This window comes from Spermophilus citellus (genome assembly GCF_964194105.1).
Source record: "Spermophilus citellus genome assembly, chromosome: 3".
In the NCBI taxonomy this organism is placed as follows: domain Eukaryota; kingdom Metazoa; phylum Chordata; class Mammalia; order Rodentia; family Sciuridae; genus Spermophilus; species Spermophilus citellus.
In genome coordinates, this window is record NC_138184.1 from 24,956,309 (window position 1) to 24,981,698 (window position 25,390).

The following is a 25,390-nucleotide window of genomic DNA, read 5'->3' on the forward strand; positions in this document are numbered from 1 at the left end:
ATGGTATTTTTTTTTCCAGTAAGGAGTATTGGCACTCTATTGAAAATTATTTGAACATAGATATTAAGGGTTTTTTTCTGAACTCTGTATTCTATTCCATTGGTCTATATGTCTGTCTTTATGTCAATACCACACCATTTGGATTACTGTAACTTTGCAATAAATTTTAACAAAAGCAAATTGGAGACTTATAACTTTGTTTGGTTTTTTGGAGATTATTTTGGCTATTCAGGGCCCTTGAAATCCCATATGAATTTTAGAATAGATTTTTATATTTCTGCAAAAAAAAATTGTCATTGGCTTTTTGGTAAGGATTGCATTGAATCTGCAGCTCATTTTGGATAGTACATTTTAACAATATGAAATCTTCCAATCCATGAGTACAGGATATGGGAAGACCCAGTTTTTTGCCTGGTCATATGCTCTCTTCATTGTTCCCTCACAGTTGTCCCCTTCTGTATGCCAGAGTGAAAGCTCTAGAATGGCAATGACAAACTATAACCTCCAGATCTAGGGCCCATGTTGGCTGACACTATCCTCAAGAAGATAGCCATTGAGCCAGACACTGAAGAGTCGCCAGACATTGAAAACATAAATACTAAATACTAGAATTCTAAATACTAGAATTTGCTTGAAGAGCTTGGCTTTCTGAACTCTGATTTGTTATAGACCCAAATATTAAACATCACATTAAAATGAAATAAAATACCAAGGCCAGATAAGACAGATGGACTCCTTGCTTTTCCCATCACTTATCATGCTCCCTCGTGTGCTGGATACTTGTTTTATAGATACATCTTCACTGCGATTTATATTTTGGAAGCCGTGATAAAAATATTGGCAAGAGGTTTTATCCTGGATGAGTTCTCTTTCCTTCGAGATCCGTGGAACTGGCTGGACTCCATTGTCATTGGAACAGCGTAAGATGTTTAAAATTTTTATTGGAGACTTGGGGTGGGAAAGAAGTCCCTCTGCTTCTCTCCAGGTTCTGTGTGGATCCATGTGAGTGACTGAGGTGGCTTGATAATGCTTAGAGCTCTGAGTGTAGTGGTGATTGGCCCTGAACAGTGCGGTGCCCCTAGTTGGCTGGAGGCCTGGAGGCACAAACCCTATACCAATCCTCCTATTCTTCTCCATTCAGCCATTCATGCCATATACTCCCCCACATCAGCCTCTTATGGGCCAAGCCCTGGGCCAGATATGTGTTGATAACAATGAAAAAAAAAAAGCATGATTCTCAACTTCATGAAGCTCACAGTCTAGAGGGGGAGATGGACAACTAGTGACCATTACAATCTGAGATAGGGGCTCTGCATCTATAGAATTGTCAGAGCATATGGGAGGAAGGAAGGACTCTAAAATTTATCTCTGGCTACTGGGAAGTCACAAAGAGTTTCACCCACATTTACTTATAGAAGTTTATTTATTTATTTTTGGTACTGGGAATTGAATCCAGGGGAGCTTAATCAGGGAGCCACTTTTCCATATACATATATTTTTAGAGACAGGGCCTCACTAAGTTGCTTAGGGCCTCACTAAGTTGTTGAGGCTGGCTTTGAACTTGTAATCTTCCTGCCTCAGCCTCCAAAGCCAATGGGATTACAGGTGTGCACCACCATGCCCAGCTACTTACAGAAGTTTCATAATTTTTGTTTTTGTGTTTATTTCCTTGGTCCACTTGTGTTAATTTCTGTGCATGGCAGGAGGTGATGGTTGAAGTTCTTCCTGAAGGAGAGGATACTGATGTGGCACTAAATAATGAGATGGAGTCAGCAATATTAAAAAAAAAAATTAAGAAAAGTAACATTTCATTGCTATTAACCTAACACAACAACTATTAACCTAACATTATGTATCTGTGCCAGGCATTGTGTTTAGTACTTTGCATTTGTTTTCCTACTCATGGTTCCCAAAAGCCCTTAGAGGAAGGTGTGATTATTTTCAGAGTTTTGTGTTTGAAGTTCAACACTGACGTACTCTTCGTCATTGAAAGATGGTAAAACCCAACAGTTGAGTGTAGACTCTGAAGACAGACAGCCTGGGTTCACATCCAGATTTGGCCATGTAGGGACTGGGAGACCTTAACAAAGTACACTGGTGCCTGGAATTTAGCAATCAGTCAGTAAATGTGAAGATTTCTATTGTCCATGCATGTGGCCTCATCTGTGTCTGTGTGTAAAGATTAGCTAAGAGGCGGCTCCTGGGAAGGTTGTGGTCCACAGCAATGATCAGGGATGTTGCCAGGTTCTGTGATGATAGTGGTGCTGGGAGGTTAGGTTGCGGATTTCCCATGGGTGGGTGCAAGCCCCAGGCTGTGCTTCCTCTGGCCTTGGTGGAGACAATCGGTGCAGCTGCCGGACTGAGCAAGCCCAGGCTTACCCTGTGTTCTGTCTTGCAGGATTGCATCTTATTTTCCATTTAAAAAAATCAATCTGTTGTCCCTGCGTACCTTCCGAGTGTTCAGAGCTTTGAAGGCAATTTCAGTAGTTTCAGGTAAGTCACTCTGACTTTCAACACAGGCTTGTAGCTGAAGAGAGTGTTCTTTTATCTTTAAAATTTTCAAAATGTCATCATGGAAACTAGAATCAAACAAACCTGGCTGGACACTTTTATTTGATTGTTTAATCAATAATTATCGACATAATTATATATCTGTCCAGACGCTATGCTAGAATGCTTAAGATCTACCCGTGAGAAAACAAAACCCCCTGCCCTCATACAGTACATGGTCTAGAGTTGGGAGTGGGGAGACATACACGGGACAATAACCATAATAAGTAAATTATGCAGCATGTCAGAACCTGCTGTGTGCCACGGAAGGTAAAAAGGAAATTTAGACATCACAAGGGCTATGGGAAGACACAAAGGTTAGGGGAAGCAGATTGTAACTTAGGGGTGGTCAGTGTCATTGAGAAGGTGAGAGGTGAGCAAAAATTTGAAGGCGGAGAGGAGGAACATAAACGGATATATTAGAAAGAGGGTTTCCAAGATGGGAACTAGCCGGAGCAAAGATGGAGGAACAGCAAGGTTGTGGGTGGGGCTGGAACAAGGTGAGGGAGGGGCCAGGTGGAGTTGGGAGTCACAGAAGTGAAAGGGAGGCTCAGAGGCATGGGGAGGACTTGGGTCTGGCTCTGAAGAGATGGGAACTGTGGCGTAGAGAATAGAATGTAGGGATCCACAGAGGCAAGAACCCAGGGAGAAGGCATGGTGGTTACCATGGAAATATGCTTCTCATCCCTGCTGTAGGGAGCACAATTAACTAAAGTCCCAGCTGTCACCCCTCTGGAGTCACCACTGCATCCATGCTCATGCCAAGATCTGGCTTGCCCTGCTTGGCGGGGGTGCTAATTGTGGCCCACTCCTGAAGGATCTGGGATCCTCTCACGGCTCAGGGTGCCCCAGCCTCTGGCTGAGACTCATCAGCAGCACTGAGTTTCTTCCTATCCAATCCCACTTCTTTTCTGCTGTCTTAGAGGTTAAAGGCTATATGGAGTCCGAAGTTTGTCCCTGCAGACTGCTGCTCCCTCTCTGTCCCCTTTCACAGGCATTTCCCCTCAACAAATCTCTTGCACACCTGATCCCAGAGCGTCTGCTTCTCAGAACCCAAAGTGGCACAAGTGGCCATCTTTCAAGCAAGGGACAGTGATACTTCAGGTCAGGTGCTGGGCATAGAGTTGGTAGACAGTGTTCAGAGTCTATAAATTTGAGTGGAGAAGCCACAGGGCGTTCCTGACAGGTCGATTGTATGTGTGGTGTGGGCAAAAGAGAGGCGGGAAGGAGGATGCTAAAGTTTTGGCCTGAGTGGACACATGGAGCTGTCATTGACCGGGATAGAGAAGACTGTAAGAGGAGTGGGACTGGAGGGGAGAGGTTTCGGATGTGTTGTGATTGAGATGTTGGGAGACATCCAAGTGGAAGTCTCAAACAGGCAATTAGGTACATGAATCTGGAATTCCAGGGGACAGTCTGACTGGAGTTATATTTTGAGAATCTTGAGCCTATAGATGGTTTTAAAGCCATGAAATCTGCTGAGATCACTAAGGAATGGGCTCAGATGGAGACCAAGGCCTGAGCCCCAGGTTACCACAACTTTAAAAGGGAGGGAAAAGAGGAGGAACCAGCAAAGGAGATGAGCAGGAGACGCTAATGAAGTGGGAGGAAAACCATAGATGGTCCTCTGGAAGCCAGGTGAGGAGGGTGCTTTGGCTCTGTGAATCAGGAGAGAGCCAGAGTTGGTTATGAATATAAATTTTGGTTTATTAAAAAATGAGGTTATTATAGCATAGCCTTCTCCTCTTTCCCCTTTACCCTCCTGGCCCCGTCCTTTTCCCAAAACAAACAAAAAATTCATTTCAAACTCTTTCCTTTCTGGAATCCTCTTCCCCATCCTTCTTCCTTTTCCTTCTGTTCTCTCCTATCTGCGGCTTTGGCAATCTATGAACACTATGGAAACCATCCAGTGTGCTAATTACAGAGACGTAAACTCCACCATTTATCCCCAGTACCTAAACCCCAGGTAATTTGGATCCTTTAAAACCAGAGGCGTGGTTATTTCTTGACTTCAGAAAAGCAACTGCATCATGATAAAGAAACTGGCAGCCAGAGGACACTTATGTAGAATTCATTCCTCCTCGTTTTCTTCTACTTTTGTTGACTAGGACTTGGATCTTAAGTGACTTCTGCAGGATTTGAGCCCCTCCCATTTTTATACAGGTTAAACATATACTCAAGCAGTCATTTAGCAGAGTTGGCCATTCAGCTTCTGAGCAGATGCATTCACTCTTCTCTTTGGCCCATGAACCACTCTGAGACCTCTGGATGCTTTTTGAAAGTAATGGGACCATGTAAAAATTATTCAGGCATCCCATCTTTCATCTAAATGTGTTGCTTTGCAGAAGACCCAAGCCACTTGTTATGGATTAAAATCTGGTTCAGCTGAACTGTGGTAACTTTTGGTTGAACTGGGGTGGCCTTGTGGCTTCATGGCTCCTCCCCATGTGACTTCAGAGCAATGAGAAGTTCATCAGGTGGGCTTGGCCTCCTGCTGGATGCTTCCTTGTATTCTCACTCCCTCTATCTTTGAGTTTATCATTCATTAAATTAAAATTGTGTCACTTGGAGTGATTCCACACATTGCAATGAAGTTTATCTCTCCGGCTGTTTTAAGAGCAAAGATCACATGAGGTAGAGAGGGAAGATGGGAGGGGAGGGGTGGGGGGATAGTAGGGGATAGGAAAGGTAGCAGAATACAACAGTCACTAATATGCCATTACGTAAAAACGTGAGTGTGTAACCGATGTGATTCTGCAATTTGTATTTGGGGTAAAAATGGGAGTTCATAACCCAATTGAGTCAAATGTATGAAAGATGATATATCATGAGCTTTGTAATGTTTTGAACAACCAATAAATGGAAAAATAAAACTACTTATACCTTAAAAAAAAAAAGAGCAAAGATCACGACTCAGAGGTTTGCAGGAGCAACTCTGCCTCCAGGAGCATGGTGTTTGTAACTTGAAACCTGCCATGAAGGTGAAGGAGAATTGGTATTTCTACCACAAAATTTGCAAATGAGGAAACACTTAAAAGGTATAGACCAGGGTTTTCCCTATCCTCTGCTTGGAGAGCCAATTTTAAACATTTGTCAGCATCATGCAAAATTATGTCCTATTTTTTTTTAAGAAAAAAAGTAATTCTATAATGTAAATGTGCCCACTAGGTATTATTTATATATTTTTTCTATATTCCTTCCCACAATTTTTTTATTTGTTCTTTTCAGATACACACGATGGTAGAGTGTATTTTGACATGTTACACATACATGGAGCATAACTGATTCTAATAAGAATCCCATTCTTGAGGTCGTCCATGATGTGGAGTTTCACTGGTTGTGCATTCACATATGAACACAGGAAAGTTATGTCCATTTCATTCTGCTGTCTTTCCTATTCCCCTCCCCCCTCTTGGCACACTGAATGTTCCACGGACATAGCTATTTAGTCAGTATTTCTTGAATGAATGAAAATAAACTCCTGTTGCAGATGGTAATCTGAGTTATTCCTGCTCACAGTGACATCCTCATTATTTGGGTCCAGACAAAGCTCTGTTTCTGCTCCCTCTACCCCAGTTTAGCTCTGTCCCTTGGCATCTCATATACCTTGATGGCAGGTAGTGACTACAAAGTGTTAAGTACAGGTCTACCTGTCCCTGTTGCAGTCTCACCTGCTGTGGAGGGCCTTCATGACTCATCAAGTCGAGACTGTGTGTGTGTGAGAGAGCGAGAGCAAGAGAGAGAGAGAGAGAGAGAGAGAGAGAGAGAGGTGTGGGGGAGAGATGCTTCTGCTCAAAATCTCTTCATTTGCTCCTTACAGCAGCCCTGAGGCAGGCAGAAGGCAGGGTAAATGTGTAGGGCAGAGTGGTGGGGGGCCTCCGTGACACATGCAGTCTGCTACATAGAGCTGGAACAAGAATCAAGGCATCAGGGTCCCAGGCCAGGCCACTTTCCAAATTTGACAATTTCCAGGGTTGTTCCCGCCTTACTCCCGGCCAGGTCTGGCTTGGAGTGGGAGGAGCTCCACCCTCACCTGTCCTCCTCCTCAGGTCTGAAGGTTATTGTGGGGGCCTTGCTGCGCTCTGTGAAGAAGCTTGTTGACGTGATGGTCCTCACCCTCTTCTGCCTCAGCATCTTCGCCCTGGTAGGTCAGCAGCTCTTCATGGGAAATCTGAACCAGAAATGTATCAGGACCAACTGTACCCACAACTTTGAAGCTAATGGTAAATATCCCACCTTTCACTCCTTTGTGCGTAGTTAATTTTTATTGATCCCCACTCATGCCACCCTGCAAAGTTTGCTCTTAGGAACAAGGGAGGGCTTCATCCATCCAGGGTCTCACTTAAGGATAGGTTTTATTTTTTATTTGTTCTTTTTAGTTATACATGACAGTAGAATGTATTTTGGCAGATTATTCATACATATATTATAACTTATTCTATTTAGGATGCCACTCTTGTGGTTGTACATGATGCAGAGTTACTCTGGTCATGTATTTAAATACAAGTCCAGGAAAGTTATGACTGATTAATTCTACTATCTCTTCTATTCCTATCCCTCTCTCTTTCCCTTTTGTTCCCTTTGTTTAATCCAATGGGTTTCTATTATTCCCCCTTCGCCCACCTCCCTTGTTTGAGTTAACATTCCACAAATCAGAGAGGACATTCGGCCTTTGGATTTGGGGGACTGGCTTCTTTCACTTAGCATGGTATTCTCCAGTTCCATCCATTTATCAGCAAATGCCGTAATTTCATTCTTCTTTATGGCTGAGTGATATTCCATTGTGTTATATATACCACATTTTCTTCATCCATTCTTTCATTAAAGGACACCTAGGTTGTTTTCATAGCTTGGCTATTGTGAGTTGAGCTGCTATAAGCATAGATGTGGCTGCATCACTGTAGTATGATGTTTTTAAGTCTTTTGAATATATACTGAGGAGTGGAATAACTGGGTCAAATGGTGGTTCCATTCCACGTTTTCTGAGGAATGAAGATAGGTTTCTTAAAGAATTTCCTCATCTTTGGGATTTTCCTAGAGAAGGAAAAACCCAAAGCCACACCCACAAGAGCCGTGTCCACTTTATCCCCTGCCAGTTAGATCTCAGCCTACTGCTTCATCATGGCTTTTTTTTTTTTTTTTTTTTTGATGGTGCTGGGGATTGAACCCAGGGCCTGTGCATGTAAAGCAAGCACTCTACCAACTGAGCTATATCCCCACTTTTGCAGAAGTGTTCGCAATGCCTGGATTTGGTCAAAAGGAATCAGCAACTTCCAAATCTACTCCTCAAGAATCTTCAATATTTCTTTCTGTGCCCACCCTCTGCACACTGAAGTCAACCCTATAACTTCTCCATGTGTTCTGAATCTCAAGTGGCTACACTCTTTTTGCATCGGTCAAGGACAGAGTCTGTGCCCAGCCCCTTCTGCTACCCCCACCTCACCTGGCCCTGCCCTGGGTTGGTCCCTGGCTCATTCACTATTGTGTGTATATTATTCCTTTCCCTCTTTTTCTCTTGCTCTTTCCTGAGGGCTTAAGACTCAGTTCCTCTCTGGACACCAACTTTGATGGTTTTAGAGAATTCAGAATCATCTGTTTTCAAAAGTAATTTGGTGTATTTACTGCTCTTTTTTATTTTAGTGCTTTTTAAAAAATTATGATTTATGACTTTTTCTTCTCTCAGAATATTGCTTTGAAAAGGAAGAAGATTCCAAAGAACCCATGTTGTGTGGCAGCTGGTTTGGCAGCAGGTAAGGGGTTTAAACTCTCCCCCCCACCCCCACCCCCAAGCAGAGCACCTCTGGACCTGTGAAATGATGTGGCAAACAGTCTTCATGTAATGACTGGTAGAAACAGTGAGGAGAGTTCTCAAACAGTGCCGATTAGTTCCTGTGTCTAAGCAAAGTTATTTCCTTACTTACTGGCTTATTTTCTTGGGACAGGATCTTGCTAACTTGTCCAGGCTAATTTTGAACTCAGGATCCTTCTGCCTCAGCCTCCCGAAGAGCTGGGATCACAGGACTGCCTGACCATGCCCAGCTTAAGCAAGTTTAGATTTGCATTATTCAATTGAAAGTTATTTCCAAGTGTTCACAACAGGTTTTCCCCCAATTATGTTGAATGGGTAGCTCATAAGAAATCTACTAAAAACTTAGTGACATTTAACTTGATGGAGTGGATATCAAGACTTTCAAGGGCTTAAAGAAGTCATGGTGGAGAACCACATAGGACTTTGTTTGGGGCTCGCTGGCATTGCCTCAGTGCAAGACTGTCTGAGCTTGTTTCTCTTGGCTGCTGAGCACCACTCCTCTCACTGCAATTGCAGTTGCTTGTGCATTTACACACACTCAGCCCCAGAGTTGGTCACCCTCTGGGCCTATGAGAAACCCTTTCTTCTAAGGGCTATGGTGAGAAGTTCAAGTCAATGAAGATTTACTGAGTGTATTTCAAATTAAGATAATATGCAAGGCCCTGTAATGAAATAGATTACCTCCATTCCCATATATCAAATAGACATCAGGACCCACAGCATGTTATGAACAGGGCTGCTGTACTCTCTTGAAATTGACGCCTGCCAGGGAAGATAGACATATAGTAAATTCTACAAAGTGTGATGTGTGTTGCAAGGGAGATGTGCAAATGCTGAGATATGACAGGGGATGGGGCCCTTTCTGGGGAATTAGGGGAAAGTCTGTCACACCACTTACAAGATGCAACAAGCTTGAATCTAATGTGAGGTTTACTGAGCTCCCTAGAATGGTCCCCATCAGGACACTCTACCCGCAGTGTCCTCATGTTAACCAGGGATCCTTAGCTTGCTGCAGATAATGACTCTTTGGCCTCTTACCATGCAGGGCAGGTATGGATACTGTAGGCAAAATTCAAGGTGAGCTATGTCACCTTGACCTACAAAAGCAACAGCCTTGGTTTCCACCTGGTCTTTGTGATGTTCCTGACTCCATGTGTCAGACACTGCTCTCTTAGTCTAAGCTCAGGAGTTTGATAATAAACCAACTTCTAGTCTGTGACATCCTGTGCAGGTCATAGTGCATTAGTTTCTGGGGAGCTGGTACTCTGCGAAGGCAGCTCTGAGGTCATCTTCTCAGACAGGCCTCCTCTGGCAGGCCCCAGGGGTCTCCAGGCTTTGCTCTCTGCTGCATTTCTGAGGATGAATTGACCCAAACCCAAAGTGGGAGTGGGAGGTCCCGGTAGGTAAGGAGAGAGCGCCCACTCCCCACAGTGGAAACAGCATGGTAGAAGACCTCAGCATGCAAACACGTCAGGGAGCACGTGAAGCCCAGCAACTGGTCAGGCAGAGGGCAGGAGAGGAGGCAGGAGGAGAAATGGGAACCAACTGTTCAGGGCCTGGTAGCCTGTCAGTGCCAAATGAAACAGGAGATGTAGAGAGGTTTTAATATAGGACAACTATCTGTGTAGATTTTTTTAAAATGGCTTCTGTGTAGAGAATGGAAGGAGAGAGTAGACGAGGAAGTTGCTCTCAAGACTATATGAGTACAAGTGAGAGTCATGAAGCTGCACCATGGAGATGCAGAGAGATGGATGGGTAAGGTCACAGTGTGCCTCGGTGGCCTAGACACTGACTTCAATTCTCAGCATTGAAAAAATATTTTTTTTTAAATAAAAAAGAGAAGAAATCAATGGACGAGTCCCAAAGACATTTAGGGGATAGAAGAAACAGGACTTGTGGATTGAAGAGGACAGTGGTATATATCAGTGACGACAAATGCGTGTGCATCTGTAAAAGATGGGAGGAAGAGCAAAGGAGAGAGAGTTTACACAAGATTCCATTCCCCGTGTGGTGCTGTTGGCTGAGATGGGAACGTGGAGGGACAGGCTCAATCACCTGGTAAGTTGATAGGAAGGTGCGTCCAAAGAGGAGGAGATAGGCAAATGGTGACTGGGAAATGGGGGACATCAAGTATGGTGCGACCATCCTCAATAGACTCCTGGAAGTTCGAGGGCACTGGGACTTCATAGCATTTCCCAGTGAGGGCACAAGGGAAGCCCTCCTCCCCAGGTACCCTAAAGCCAAGCCTAGCACTCAGGACATCCCACTCCACCCACCAGCAAAATTCCCAATCAGCTTGTGAGAGCCGCCATTGGACAACCCAGGCTCACCATGACATCGGGGGACAGGCTTTGACAGAAAGAAGATTCAGAAAAAGAAACAGAACAAGTGGCTATGGACAAAACAAGAATTCAAAGAGCTAAGTGGGTCTTTAGAAACTTTAAGTAGGACCCTTGGTGAAATTAAAAGAGATGTACTACATACCTAAAACTGAAAATGGCTTGTTAAGAAAAAGGAACAGTCAGAAAACTAGAAATTAATTAGAAATTAAGTGTGATTACAAAAAAATCTACAATGGAGTGTAAAAGATGAAGCTGAGGAGGTAGCTCAGATGGTAGAAACACAAGACAGAAACAGAAAATGTAAGAATACATATTTAAAAAAATAAAGAAGTTCTAAACTTTTGACTAAGTAGGAATTCCAGAAATAGAGGACAGAACAATAAAAAAAAAAGAATATTAACAACATCAACAACAACAACAACAAAAAAGCAGGGAATTTTTCTGGAACTTAAGGATGCAAGACCCTTGGTGCCCATGAAATTCCCAACACACCCAAGAGAAAAAGCCCATGCCAAGTGCATTGTCTTGGTATTTCAGGATCTTGTGGGCAAAAGATCTTAAAGCCAAAAAGGAAAAGAAAGTCACCCACAAAGATACCAAAGTTGAAATTGGCATCCAAATTCTCAGCAGAAGCACAGGATAAGAGCTAAGCGATGCCTTCATATTTCTAAGGGAAACCCATTTTTAACACGAAATTCTGTCAATCGATTGTGAATATGGGATGACAATGTTCATACAAAAAAAGTAAAAGGTCACTCAGTCTTCTTAAGAAGCTACTTGAGATGTGTTCCAGAAAAACGAGGGAGTAAAACTATTCAACTATTCCTATGCCAAAGCCAAGGAAAAAATGTCTCCACTCAGGGGAGCCGTCGGCACGAGCCACAGTATTTTCCTGGGATAAATGACAGGAGTAGTGGTGAAGTGGTGTGGGATGGTGGAGAGCTGACCCTCACCCACCAGGGCAGGATTCTGATACATGAAATATCAATGTAAGCAATATATTTAGAGGTACAAACGTAAAAGAGTTAAAAGTCATTGAATTGTAGTATGTGCGAATGGCACACACATTTCATTACAAGCTCTTTGGTGAATGGAGTCTTTTAAATTTATGTGACAAAATGCTACATTTTCTAAATATGAAGCAAGTGCATACCTTTGTAATCCCATGGATATATTTAATGGTGTGTGCTATGATAAAATGGGCAAAGACCACTGGGCAAAGATATTCATTGCCTAGATGTTTGTAAGAGCAAAAGACGATTAACCTTTAAAACCCAAATATTCATCATTAGCAGAGCAGTAATATAAATCATAAGACTGTAAGATCTGAAAAACATGATATAAATCTGAAGAGAAGGACATATTCCCCTGTATGCTAATATAGAAAAATCTCCAAGCTATATTATTGTAAGAAAAAAGCCAGATGCAGGAGACTGTTTAAGGCATGCTCCCCTTTGTATTGTGTATTTGTGTGTGAGTGTGTGTGTGTGTGTGTGTGTGTGTTTCTGTATTCAGAGAATACTAGCAGGTTGCAAAAGTAACTGTTAAATGCTGCTAGGAAATAATCCTTGAGGGACTGGGGACAGATGGACACAATATCATTGGCCCTTTTATATTGTTTAATTGCTGTGTCACTGCACTTAATTTTTCAATGAAAAACTTGTTAATATGAATTTATTGATTAATCCATTGGGAAAAGAAGCCCATGAGCAGACACAGGAGGGTGAAGCCGGGAAGGTGTGGCTGGCAGAGGGATGGACGGCCACTCTACAAATACTCCCAATCCTCCTCCAGGGCTTCCTGGCATGAGCCAAAGGCCCTCTGAAGAACCACATCCTGGGGAAGAAACTGGGCTGTGGGGAATGTAATGCCTTCTCTGATCCCTTGTTTCCAACATCTAGATCCTGTCCCAACAATTCTACGTGCAACCACACCAGAATTAATCCTGACAGTAATTATACAAATTTTGACAACTTCGGCTGGTCTTTTCTTGCCATGTTCCGGCTTATGACTCAAGATTCCTGGGAGAAGCTTTATCGACAGGTTACCTATTGATAGTCTTTCTTTTTCCTCCCTTCCCTTTCCCTCCTGTGTCCGTTATTTACATATTTATTTATTGGAAACCTACCATCCATCCCTATTTTTGTCATGGATTCCTGATGTCTTTAATAGCTATATTATTACATCCTGCTTTAGAAGTGCTGTTTGAAATTTCAAGAAAATTATAAATGTGATATTTGGAAGAAGAGCACAAAATGAAACAAAAACAGAACTAAAAACTCTTCCTACAAGTATTATGGCTCTCCAGACTTAATATTGCTGAAATTTCCACCACTAGTGCTCTCTTCTCTGTCTCTCTCTCAAATATAAAAATTCCATTGAGAAGTCAAAAATAGTAAAGTCACTGAGGGTGGATGTATGCATGGCCCCTTCCTCCTGTGAGACGGGGTATCAGTAGGTTCTGGGTGGCTGGGAGGCTGCAGAGGATGTTGAGGCAGCGGAGCCACCCAGGCCTGAGGGAAGAACTGTTGTCTGTGGCTGTACCATCTTTCTTGAAGTGATGGTCACCCTTCTGTGGAAGAGGCTTCAGACGCAAGCATATGCTCTGTTCCTTGCAGACCCTGCGCACCTCTGGGATCTACTCAATCTTCTTCTTCGTGGTGGTCATCTTCCTGGGCTCTTTCTACCTGATTAACTTAACCCTGGCTGTTGTCACCATGGCTTATGAGGAGCAGAACAGGAATGTAGCTGCAGAGACTGAGGCCAAGGAAAAAATGTTTCAGGAAGCCCAGCAGCTGTTAAAGGAGGAAAAGGAGGTAGGGGTATGGGAGGTCAAGACTGTGGGATCTGCACAGGGCAGCAGAAGGACCCCAGAGGCAATGGGACCTGAGGTTCAAGGCTGCCTTGGTCCTGGCCCCAGTTCTTTCCCCACCTGTGCTTTTTTGAGAGTTTAAGCCCCCTGAGGGCTGGTTGTGCTGCTCCCTCTCTAGGTGAGAGCCCTTGAGACTGATGCTCTTTGACCCTTGTAGAATGTGTCTCAAATTATAGGCTGGAAGAGACAATTTATGAATATATAAATCCAGACTCTCTTCCAGGCTTTCTTGTGGAAATTTGGAGATGTTTTGGTTCAGGGGCTTTATTTGGGGGTAGGAGGGGGATCTGGAACAACAGGCCTGATGACTCTCCTTTGCTGAAAACCCCTTCATTCTCATGGTTTCTCTGCTGTCTTTACATTTTCCAGTTCAATTCCAAGATTTTCCAGGGCAGGGACTTGTTTTATACGCCTTGTCATTCTCTACAGAGATGTGTCAGAGGGAAGTCCACTCTAAGTCCTTCATATCTGCAACCTCAGGCATAAGCATTGATTGAGTTCCTAGTGCATGCTGGACATGGGGTAAGGGTTAGTGACAGAGATGTGAGAGCCAACCGCGCATCTGACATCTGCAATCTCTGCAAAATATCTGGACATGTTTTCCAGATAAACAAGGACAGAGCTGGCATATTCCAGAAAGACAATGAGCAATCTAAATGATGCATCACTACCACGGGAGGGGGGATGCGACGGAGGCTGAGGTCATCTGAACTGTTTTATGGGGAGGTATAATGTGTTGGTTAATTGCTTTTGTTCACTTTCTAAGGCTCTGGTTGCCATGGGGATTGACAGAAGTTCACTCAATTCCCTTCAAGCATCGTCTTTTTCCCCAAAGAAGAGAAAGTTCTTTGGAAATAAGAAAAAGAAGTCCTTATTGAAGAGAAAGTCTAGGAAAGACAAAACTTCAGGATCCGATTCTGATGGAGAGGCTCCCTCAAATGTAAGTCTGGTTCAAAGGATTGATAATACTGGGGTCGGGGAACAGGTCCATGGACCATCTAATTGAAGGAATCCACTCATTCTTCATTTCCTCATTTATCCATTCATCCCTTTGCACATACTTTCATGTATCTACGTGATCTACGTGTCTATTTAATTACTCACTTATTTATAAACACCTCTTTAAGCTGTTTAGAGTGTTTCTTATTTGCCTGGCACTGGAGTAGGTACTGGAGATGCACGGTTCCTACTTGTGTGTGTAAGTGTGGGTCCCTCTGAAGCAAAACCAAAGACATTAGCTTGCAAGTAGATTGTTTGGAAAGTCATCCCAGAGAGATGTTTTTCTTCAATCCTCAGGGGAGGACTCCCAGGGAAAGTGCAGGATCAAGCCAGTTACCACTGAAGGTGGCTGGAGTTGAATCCCTCTGGAGCGAGGGTATTAGAATACATGGGCACCCACTTTAGTCCATCTTTGGTTCAGATTTCTGGGGACTGGAGACCATTTCCCTGTACTTCTGACTTGCTGTATCCTAGGGCAAGAGGGAATTTGAGTCCCCAGAGAAAGCCCTTTAGTATGGCCCAAGGACATATGGAGCAATTCAATGCATCTGTTTCTGACAACCAACCCAGACTTGGCAGGGAGCTGGAGGTGGGGGAAGGAAGAGCAATGGGTCAGAAAAGGGTTCCCAAAAAACAGTACCTCAGCTGAAAGGGTGATGAAAGGAAGAAAGAAGCATCCTTCTCTCTGGGGAGAGGGATGTGTGCAAGGCCTAGAAATAAAGATGAGCAGGAGAACAGGACCCATTAGAACACTTTCATGTATTTGAATGTGTAAGTGTGGTTGTGTGTTTGCATGCACATGTGTATGATGAGGCAGAGATAATAGCAAGAAGCTGTAGTGGTAAGAGGGGATGATCACAAAAGGCCTTGAAAAGTAAGCCAGTGGGTTCACCCTTTACACTGAGGGCAAGGGGTAAGAAGCCCAGAAATATTTTAAGCAAGGGTGAGATGACCAGAGGCACAGTTTTCAAATGCTAGATGCATTGAAGAGAGGAGATGGGAGGAGACAGGACTAGAGGCATTGAATTAAGAGGTTGCTATAGCAACCCAAGTAAGAGATGATAGGAGCTGAAACTATGGTTAGGGCAGTGAGGATGAAGGATGAACAGACTGCATGAAAAGTATGCAGAAAAGTATAGATCAAGTCTGGCAATTGAATTGAGTAGAGCATGGATGTGATGCCTGACTAGGTATCGGATAGATGACTCAATGGAAGGTCATTTACTGAGAGGAAAAAACTTGATTTGGAGTTGGGAAAGATGGCCAGCTGAGTTTTGGATGTGCCAATTTGGAGGTGCCCATGGGACATCCCAGCAGGAATGTTAAGTGGATAGTGACTGTGCTATACAGAAAGGAGCCGATAAGGGAATATGTAGTAGAAAAGTCACCCTTATCATTAAGGTGGATGATGTTAAGACACGGCTTAATTAGGAAGAGAAAAATCAGAAGAGGAATATGTTGAAGACACAATCCAGGGAAGGATAGCAAGAGTCACTCTCCTGAGGTGGATAGAGGGAGGTGTGGGTAGAAGGTTCATGCCTGATGACAGGGTGATGAAGGGAGCCCAGGGCCTTTGCAGAAGTAGCTAGAGGGACTCCATCCACCGCTGCAGTGGGTCTGTGCTGCAGAGATGGGGGCAGGGGCTCGTGATTGACAGATTTTTTCTATTAGATAATGATATAAAGAAAAGACTGCAAATATGTCCTTTAATATTTTTAAAGTTTTCTCCTCATGTCACAAAACACTAGACAAAGACCCACACACCTTAGATGAATCATCCCTCCCCCTTAACAAGAACTGGGAATAATTATTGAAAAGACTCTGGTTGGTCAAACTGTGGGCAAATAAGCCATTCTGGATTCTGAGTTTTCCTGAATAATGGAAGGTTTACATCCTTTGATCTACAGTGACTTAAGAATTGTAGGTAAGATGGGAATCAATAAGCCCTTGTTCATAGCTTGAGAGAGTGCTTGAGATTTGGTATACAGATTTTGTGATATTTAATTGGACTGTTTTTTGTTGTTGCTACTGGAGATCGAACCCAGGGCCTCCTGTGTGCTAGGCAAGTGCTCAACTATTGAGGTACAATTGCTAGCTTGACTGTTCTTTTTTGTTGTTGGTACTGGGGATTGAATCCAGGGGCACTTTACCACTGAGCTACATCCATGGTAGCTCAGCCCTTTTTATTTTATTTTTGAAACAGGGTCTCACTAAGTTATCCAGACTGGCCTTGAACTTGCCATCCTCCTGCCTCAGCCTCCTGCATCGCTGGGATTTATGGCATGCACCACTGCAGCCAGCTTTCTGATTATTCTTTTTAGTGACTGTTTTAAAATCTATTTAAGCAACCATTCAAAGAACTTCATATATGGCCCCTATCCACTTTTGTAAATCTATCCCCAACTTCTGCCCTTGGCAAACATTGTTCCCCAATTAGACATTTTACCACTTTCATACCAGCAGCCATTCCTCACTAGCTTTTGTAGAAATTTGCCTGCTCTTTGTGGACATTGAATAAAGCCCAAGGTAAAATTTCTGTTGGTGGAAATGTGCAGGCAATAAGAAATATGAGTGGACAAACCATGTTTTTCTGATCTGTTAAATATGGCATAAGGAAAGTGAGCATTTGGCACACCTTGAGGATGGAGTTAGTAGACCTTCAGAAATTGTTGAGCACCTTCATTGCATATAGCACTGAGACAAAGTAATTTGTAAAGTTTTGGAGAGGGGGAACACGCCCCCCCCCCCCCCCCGCCTTCAGAAGGTCTACCATGCCTTCTCTTCCAGCCACCCCTTCTAGAGCAAACCAAACGATTGTCCCAGAACCTGCCAGTGGACCTATTTGATGAGCACGGAGACCCCTTCCAAAGACAGAGGGCACTGAGTGCTGTCAGCATCCTTACCATCACCATGCATGGTAAGTTCCACCTCCAGGGCCAAGGGAAAGATTCGTTTCAATGATGTCCTTTCTTCATCCCCCCTTCCAGTCCTCCAAAAGCCTTCCATGGAAGAGACCCACTATACCATCCTGCAAATTGGGACTTCCTGTACCTTCTTGGAACATGTCAGCAAAGTGGCTTGGATGAAATGGGCCCTCCCTTAACTGAGTGCCACTCTGAGTGGGCCCTTGGGTAGTGATGAGAACTAGTTAGACGTAGGATGAGACTTCAGACCAAGAGCACAGATGGGGCCTCACAAGCAGGCCAGGCAGTTGCAGGAGGCCTGAGTGACACTGATAGCTAAAAAGAGTTGACTTATCCAGGAGGTGACAGTTGTCATTAAAGTTAGTCAGGAATCTGGTATGGGCAATAGAAGACCTGTACAGACGAGGTGGAACTACCTGATGGCCTTATTAACAGCAGGTAATAGGGCCCCAATTAAGGGGCCAGAGTTCAGGTCCTTGCAAGGGTGGGGTCATATGAGTCCCTTGCCACTTTTGAACCTATCACTTTGCCTCATTTGGCTTGTGGTAGGCCCTGAAATGGTGCCATAGAAGTCAGAGGTACTGAAGCCTGGTGGCCTGATCTCAAGCAGTTCCTAAGGTGCCTTTTATTGTTTATAAGTGCTTACAGATACCCTTCCCCCAAGCCCTGATTAGTCCCCAGTGCCTCTTTTATAGCCATCACCATAGTGTCTTGAGAGGACACAGCTTGTGCCTGTATCTTTCTCATGGGTTCCCAGCCAGTCAGTGTCGACTTCTGCATCTGTATACATCTGTACCTCTAACAGTGCAGCCCGGCTCCTGGAGGCCCCATAAGCATCAAAGCTTGATGTCTTTGACTGTCCCACACACTAGTTGTATGTGGGAAATCGTCTCTTCTGCACTGTGATTGGCTGGAAAGCCTAGTTCTGGCTACCACAGTCAGTGTCTTGTTTGAACCCAGACCCCTGGAGACCCCAGAGAGGAGGGGGAAAGGAATCCACTTGGGCAAAGAGCAGCCAGAGACTCCAGACCCCACTCCTCAATCACTCTTTCATTCTCCTTCTCCAGAACAAGAAAAATCCCAGGAGCCTTGTCTCCCCTGTGGGGAAAACCTGGCATCCAGATACCTCGTGTGGAACTGCAGTCCCTGGTGGCTGTGCGTTAAGAAGGCCCTGAGATTTGTGATGACTGACCCTTTCACTGAGCTGGCCATCACCATCTGCATCATAATCAATACCATCTTCTTGTCCATGGAGCATTATAATATGGATCCATATCTGAAGAGCATATTGCAAAGCGGAAATTGGGTAAATTCAGGCTTTTGTGAAATACAAAGTATATTTCAGTTTTGAATTACAGCTCTTTCAAAATCCAAATATTTTGTGAGTGGCCTAACCTAAACTAGGTCTTTGGTCTCTGTAAGTGAAGGAGAGGGAAATATGACTGTCAGGATTTTATTTTTACCCAGTTCATCTTAGTAATTTTCCACGGGCCCCATGTTAGCCCTGTAGTAGGTCACTTTCGTATCTAGTGGTAAGTCAGAAACAACCTCACTGTGGTGCTGGTGGGTGGGAGGGCTTTTGAGTCTTAATTTTCAAAAATATTTTTCTTTTATTTCTCTCTTTCTCCTCCACCCTGTTTTCTTTATTTCTGTAGCAGGGAGTAAACCTAGGGGGTGCTTAACCACTAAGCCACATCCCCAGCCCTTTTTATTTTTATTTTTGAGATGGGAGTCTCACTAAACTGCTTAGGGCCTTGCTAAGTTGCTGAGGCTGGTCTCAAACTTTTGACTTTCCTGCCTCAGCTTCCTAAGAGTCAATGGTATTACAGGCATGCACCACTACCACCACACCTGGCACAAGTAGACGTCTTAAAATTTGGGATAATCAGGATAATATTAACCACATCTGGAGACCCATGGTATTGACTACCATGATCCCCAGAGATACTCATAACATCATTTGTCATAAAACAAGGCTGCCATTACTTAGGTGTTCTCCCTGGAAGGTGAGTCAGGACCTGGAAACTGTGGGGGAGAAGGTGTGGAGCATTCAGAGTGGGTTTCTCATGGGATGGATCTAGACTCAGTTAAACTGGGAAAATTAAGACAGGGGAATAGACTTTTCAAGGCCTGTCCACTTGTGGAAGACATTTTTTCTCAAGGGAAAATTAGTCTCTCAGATATCAGGAACAACAAATAATTAGCCATTGGATGTTTTACCTTAATTAATTAATAGGTTAATGGGCTAAAAAAAAATCTCACCAGAACACCTATTTTTTTCTTCATGAAGTTTCATTTACTTTTCCAATTTTAAAAAGCAGTACATGATTTAAAAAATTTAAAGGAAAATATAAATAAGGGAAATACAAAGAAGAAACTCAATATCCATGGTCTTATCAGCAAAGATGATCGTATTGGCACTGCAAAACATTTCCAGGAAATATGATTATATGTGTATGTATGCATGCATTTATGTTTGTTGATTTTATTTTCTTTCTCAGATTTCCCACTGATAGTGATTCTAAGTGTTAAGGTTAAGCTGCCTTTTCCAGTTGGAAACCAACTAGCTGATTAAGTGACATTCTTTACTCTCTTCAGAAGCAGAAGGAGCCCCAGGAACATCATTGTTTTCCAAATACACCCTCAGTAGCTACACCCCAGCTCTTAAAAATAGACAGGAAATATGTAGAACTGTCCACAAAGCTTCAATTTCCCTTCCATGTGCCCCATATTCCCTAGACGTGCAATACAAAGATGGCAGCCACCTCATCTGTTGCCCTCACTGGTGCTGGTGGGTGGGAGGGCTTTTTGAGTCTTGATTTTGAAAAAACACATTCAAACCTCCCTTCTCCAATGGATGGACCAGGATTATGCTAGTCTGTGGAGTTCTATGGCATTGGACTTTCCTTGTTTAGGGATTGTTCCAATCAGGGATTACATTAAGCTCCCAAAATGCCATAAATAGAAATTGGATTAGCTTGACAAATTCAATGGACCCAACGCATCTTGGGATGTTGTAGAGTTACACAACTAAAGCCTAAGGAGACAAGAGGAGGAGAGAGAGTCACAGGGGGTATGGGGCAGTCCATGACCATTCAGGACAGCAGGTGCTGGCATTGAGAAGGGGCATACAGCAGAGTTTAAAGGGGAAATAGAGAAATAAACTTGAATATTCTTGGCCCCCCGCACTGGATAATTTTTCTGTATATTATGGTTATATATATATATATATATATATATATATATATATATATATATATATATAACTTGGGTCATTTTATTTTAGACATGTGTTTCATAATAATAAATCATTGCATTATTTATAAAAACAGACAATCTGCTATTTTTAATAAGGAGATTTAATTACTTATGTTTTTTATGGCAACTTGTTTTAATTAAGAATGTGAAATCAAAATTTTAAAGACTTTATGTAGCATTTATTTTAAATAATACTGGAATCTCAACCAGTTTTAGACTTTTCCAACCTGAAAGGCAGTTTTAAACTATCTCCCTGTATTTACAGGTTTTTCATCCAGAAATGCAGTAGAGAGTCCTTATTACTGACAATGTTTCCAAAGAATTTAATACTTTTAATTTTACTTTATTATTTTCATACTTTTGTTTTATTTCCAATTTATATTTATCAGTGTGTGTTTTATATATGTGTTTGTGTGTGAGAGAGAGATAATGTGCTATTTGTTATGAAGAAATGGTTTGCTTTATCTTATGCACAGATTGGGAGATATATTTAGTTTTAATTTGGCTACTACTTAGTCAACATTTTACATACTTCTTAAGCTTATATTTGTTTAGTTATCAGAGACAAAAACAAAACAATTTATTTTTGCTCATGAAACACACATGGCACTTTTTATAACTCTTAGCCCTCCTTTTTATTCTCTGATATTTTGTTGTGAGATGAAAAGCCCTGTGTTCTCAGTGAGTTTTGAAGGTTTTATTTTGATTCACTAATCCTTTCAACTATAACCATGTTTAGACATATTTTTCATAATAACAAATCATTACATTGTTTATAAAAACATTCTACTACTTTTAATAAGATTTAATTATTTATGGTTTTTTACGGCAAATTGTTTTAATTAAGAATATAAAAATCAAAATTTTAAAGATTTATGAAGCATTTATTTTAAATAATACTGGATTCTCAACCAGTTTATCCCATATATTGGCTTCTCAAAGACATTTTTGTATACCTGATGGTGTTTTCTAATTCTCTGCTCTGGGCCACTCTAAAGAACAAAAACAATTTTTTTTTTTTTTTAATATCAAGATGTTGTGATTGAATGGTTAGGTGAACTCTTCCTAGACTCATTTATGTAGGCTATTTATCCTGAGTGTTTGGAGCAGCTGTTCACCCTGTCTTACCCTGCCCCTTCTAATTTGGGAGTTTTTAATTGGTAAGGATAATGCAGAGGAGGAATTGCCTGACATTTTCTTTTCTTTTTTTTTTAAGAGGATTTTTTTAACCTTTATTTTATTTTATGTGGTGCTGAGGATTGAACCCAGTGCCTCACTCATCTCCCTTATGCTAGGCGAGCGCTCTACCGCTGAGCCACAACCCCAGCCCAAGAATTGCCTGACATTTTCTACCACCCAGCTAACAGCCAAGGATCTAGTTTCACCTTATTTTTTCAACACAATAGGAAATAACATTCATTTTCCATCCTGATGTCTGTGAGCCTGATATCACCATGGACAATGACTGAGAAGAGCGAAGGTACCACAATAAGGGGTTCTGTTGATTGGACGTCAGAGTACATTGTATCAATCACAAGAGTACTTTTTATTTCTTTGTAACCTCTGTAATTCCAGGGGACCATTCTTAAAAGTGTGTCTTTTCTCATTCTTCTTGTTCTCACTACAGGTTTTCAGTGGCATTTTTATAGCAGAAATGTGCCTAAAAATCATTGCACTCGATCCATACCACTACTTTCGCCAAGGCTGGAACGTTTTTGATAGCATCGTAGCTCTCCTGAGTGTTGCAGAAGTCTTCTTTCAAGGGTCAAAGTGGTCATTCTTGCGTTCCTTCAGAGTGGTAAGGCACTTTCTTATTTCACTGCATCCCACTTAGTCATCCATATTGAAGAGTCTTGAGTAAGTTCAATGACTAACTTGGACTAAAATTTAATTCATCTTAACTTTAACCCTAGAACATAATTTGTACTCCTCCTGACACTCAAAATTGTAATAGCCTTGGAAATCTCGGGGAGTCTTTTCTCAAATGAACCCCTATTCCATCCCCTCACCAAGATGACCTTTAGGTGATTAGATTAAAAAATGTGTTTCCCATGGTCAGGACTCTTGTTTCTTGCATTTTTGCACAACCCCAGCAATACTCTGTTTCTCTCATTGTGGATTCATCAATGGGGTGAAGACTATAGAGCCCATGAGAGGGATGCGTGCTGCCCCCAGGTGCTGTCTCAGAACACATCAGCCCATTTTCTTTATCTGTTTGCTAGCTGATGGTCACTTATATTTTTACCTGGCTTTTGTGACTAGTGCTGCTATGAAAATGGGAGTGCAGATGTCACTTCAATAAACTGATTTCATTTCCTGATATACTGGATATATACCCAGTAGTGGGATTGCTGGATCATATGGTAGTTCTTTTCTTTCTTTTTCTTTTTTTTTTTTTTTTTAGTAGTCTCTATACTGTTTTCCATAGTGAGTGTATGAGTTCATATTCCCACCAATAATATGCAAGTGTTCCCTTTTCTCCACATACTCACCAGCACTTTTTATCTTTTGCCTCTTTGAAAATGTTACCAAGTTTGATCCCAAAGGCTGGGGCTTTTTTTCTCTCTTGGAATCATAGAACCAATAACAAGAATGAGCACCCACAAGCAGGGTGGAGACTTATGTTCTTGACTAAGAATAGAAGTGGGAGAGAACTTGCAAATCAACTTCCTGCTTCTTTGGGGTTGGTAGGTTTTAGATAAAGGATTTTGAAAAAAGAGGGAAGGGATAGGTGAATAAAGTCCAATTGTAATGGACAGAGATTTTTTTTCAGGAAATTTGGGCTCCAACCCCCTTTTTGCTCATTTTATGGTTCTTTCTGGTTGTTGTCAGGGCCATTGCCAATTGTCGTGGTGCTGGGGCGGGGAGGTGTCATTCAGTGTGAAGATGGAGCCACTCTGGTTAGCTCTCTTGAATCCGTCTGGTTTCAGCCAGCTCAACTAACTAACTTCAGTCTTCATTGATAAGCAAGATTAGGGTCCAGTAAAAATTAGCTAGACTACCCAGGTGGTACAAAATTAGGGCAGAGTAACAATGATAGCTATGCTAGCAAGAGTGAGGTGAAAGCTCATTGTGGTTTCGATTTCATTTTCCTGATGATTAGTGATGCCGAGCATTTTTTTGTTGTTGTTGGCCATTGTATGTCTACTTTTGAGAAATGTCTATATTTTAATCTTTTATTTATTTTATTTTTTTAAAATTTTGATCTTTTAAATTAGATGATTTTTTTTTACTATTGAGTTTGTATATCTTTTCTTCTTTTTGTGTTAATTTTTAAAAATTTATGTATGACAGCGGAAGGCATTACAATTCATATTACACATGTAGAGCACAAATTTTCATATCTCTGGTTGAATACAAAGTGTATTCATACCAATTCGTGTCTTCGTACATGTACTTTGGATAATAATGTCCATCACATTCCACCATTATTTCTAACCCCATGTCCCCTCCCTTCCCCTCCCACCCCTCTGCCTTATCTAGTGTTTGTCTATTCCTCCCATGCTCCCTCTTCCTACCTTACTATGAATTAGCCTCCTTATATCAGAGAAAAGATTTGGCATTTGGTTTTTGGGGATTAGCAAACTTCACTTAGCATTATCTCCTCCAACTCCATCCATTTACCTGTAAATACCATGATTTTATTCACTTTTATTGCTGAGTAATATTCCATTGTGTATAAATGCCACATTTTTTTTTATCCATTCATCTATAGAAGGACATCTAGATTGGTTCCTCAATTTAGTTATTGTGAATTGTGCTGCTATAAACATTGATGTAGCTGTGTCCCTGTAGTATGCTGCTCTTAAGTCCTTTGGATATAGACGGAGGAGAGGGATAGCTAGGTCAAATGGTGGTTCCAGTCCTGGTTTTCCAAGGAATCTCCATACTGAGTTCCATATTGGCTGAACCAATTTGCAGTCCCACCAGCAGTGTATGAGTGTACCTTTTCCCCTCATCCTCGCCAATACTTATTGTTGTTTGTATTCATAATAGCTGCCATTCTGACTGGAGTGAGATGAAATTTTCGAGTAGTTTTGATTTGCATTTCTTTAATTGTTAGAGATGTTGAACATTTTTTCATATATTTGCTGATTGATTGTATATCATATTCTGAGAAGTGTCTATTAAGGTCCTTGGCCATTTATTGATTGGGTTATTTGTTGTTGTTATTTTTGGTGTTTAGCTTTTTGAGTTCTTTATATACTTTAAAGATTAGTGCTCCATCTAATGTGCAAAGGGTAAAAATTTGCTCCCAAGATGTAGGCTCTCTATTCACCTCATAGATTGTTTCTTTTGCTGAGAAAAAACTTTTTAGTTTGAATCCATCCCATTTATTGATTCATGATTTTAATTTTTGCACCAAAGGAGTCTTATTAAGGAATTTTGGGTCTAATCTCACATGATGGAGATTAGGGCCTACTTTTTCTTCTATTAGATGCAGGGTCTCTGGTTTTATTCCAAGGTCCTTCATCCATTTGGAGTTGAGTTTTGTGCATGGTGAAAGATAGGGGTTTACTTTCATTTTGTTGCATACAGATTTCCAGTTTTCCCAGCACAATTTGTTAAAGAGGCTATCTTTTCTCCAATGCATGTTTTTGGAGCCTTTGTCTAATAGAAGATAATTATAATTTTG

General features: G+C 41.9%; 1 protein-coding gene across 1 annotated transcript in view; it reads left to right on the forward strand.

Moving 5' to 3' along the window:
• SCN11A (sodium voltage-gated channel alpha subunit 11) overlaps window positions 1-25,390 on the forward strand; it is a gene marked incomplete at both ends in the record, with an annotated part of 85,097 nt that overhangs the window by 16,890 nt on the left and 42,817 nt on the right. The window contains 10 exons of the mRNA XM_081283224.1: window positions 792-920; window positions 2,399-2,493; window positions 6,600-6,799; window positions 9,405-9,409; window positions 12,603-12,744; window positions 13,320-13,517; window positions 14,340-14,513; window positions 17,360-17,489; window positions 18,564-18,802; window positions 22,382-22,552. Coding sequence (XP_081139350.1) covers window positions 792-920; window positions 2,399-2,493; window positions 6,600-6,799; window positions 9,405-9,409; window positions 12,603-12,744; window positions 13,320-13,517; window positions 14,340-14,513; window positions 17,360-17,489; window positions 18,564-18,802; window positions 22,382-22,552 — 1,483 coding nt within the window. The remainder of the gene's footprint in view (window positions 1-791; window positions 921-2,398; window positions 2,494-6,599; window positions 6,800-9,404; window positions 9,410-12,602; window positions 12,745-13,319; window positions 13,518-14,339; window positions 14,514-17,359; window positions 17,490-18,563; window positions 18,803-22,381; window positions 22,553-25,390) is intronic.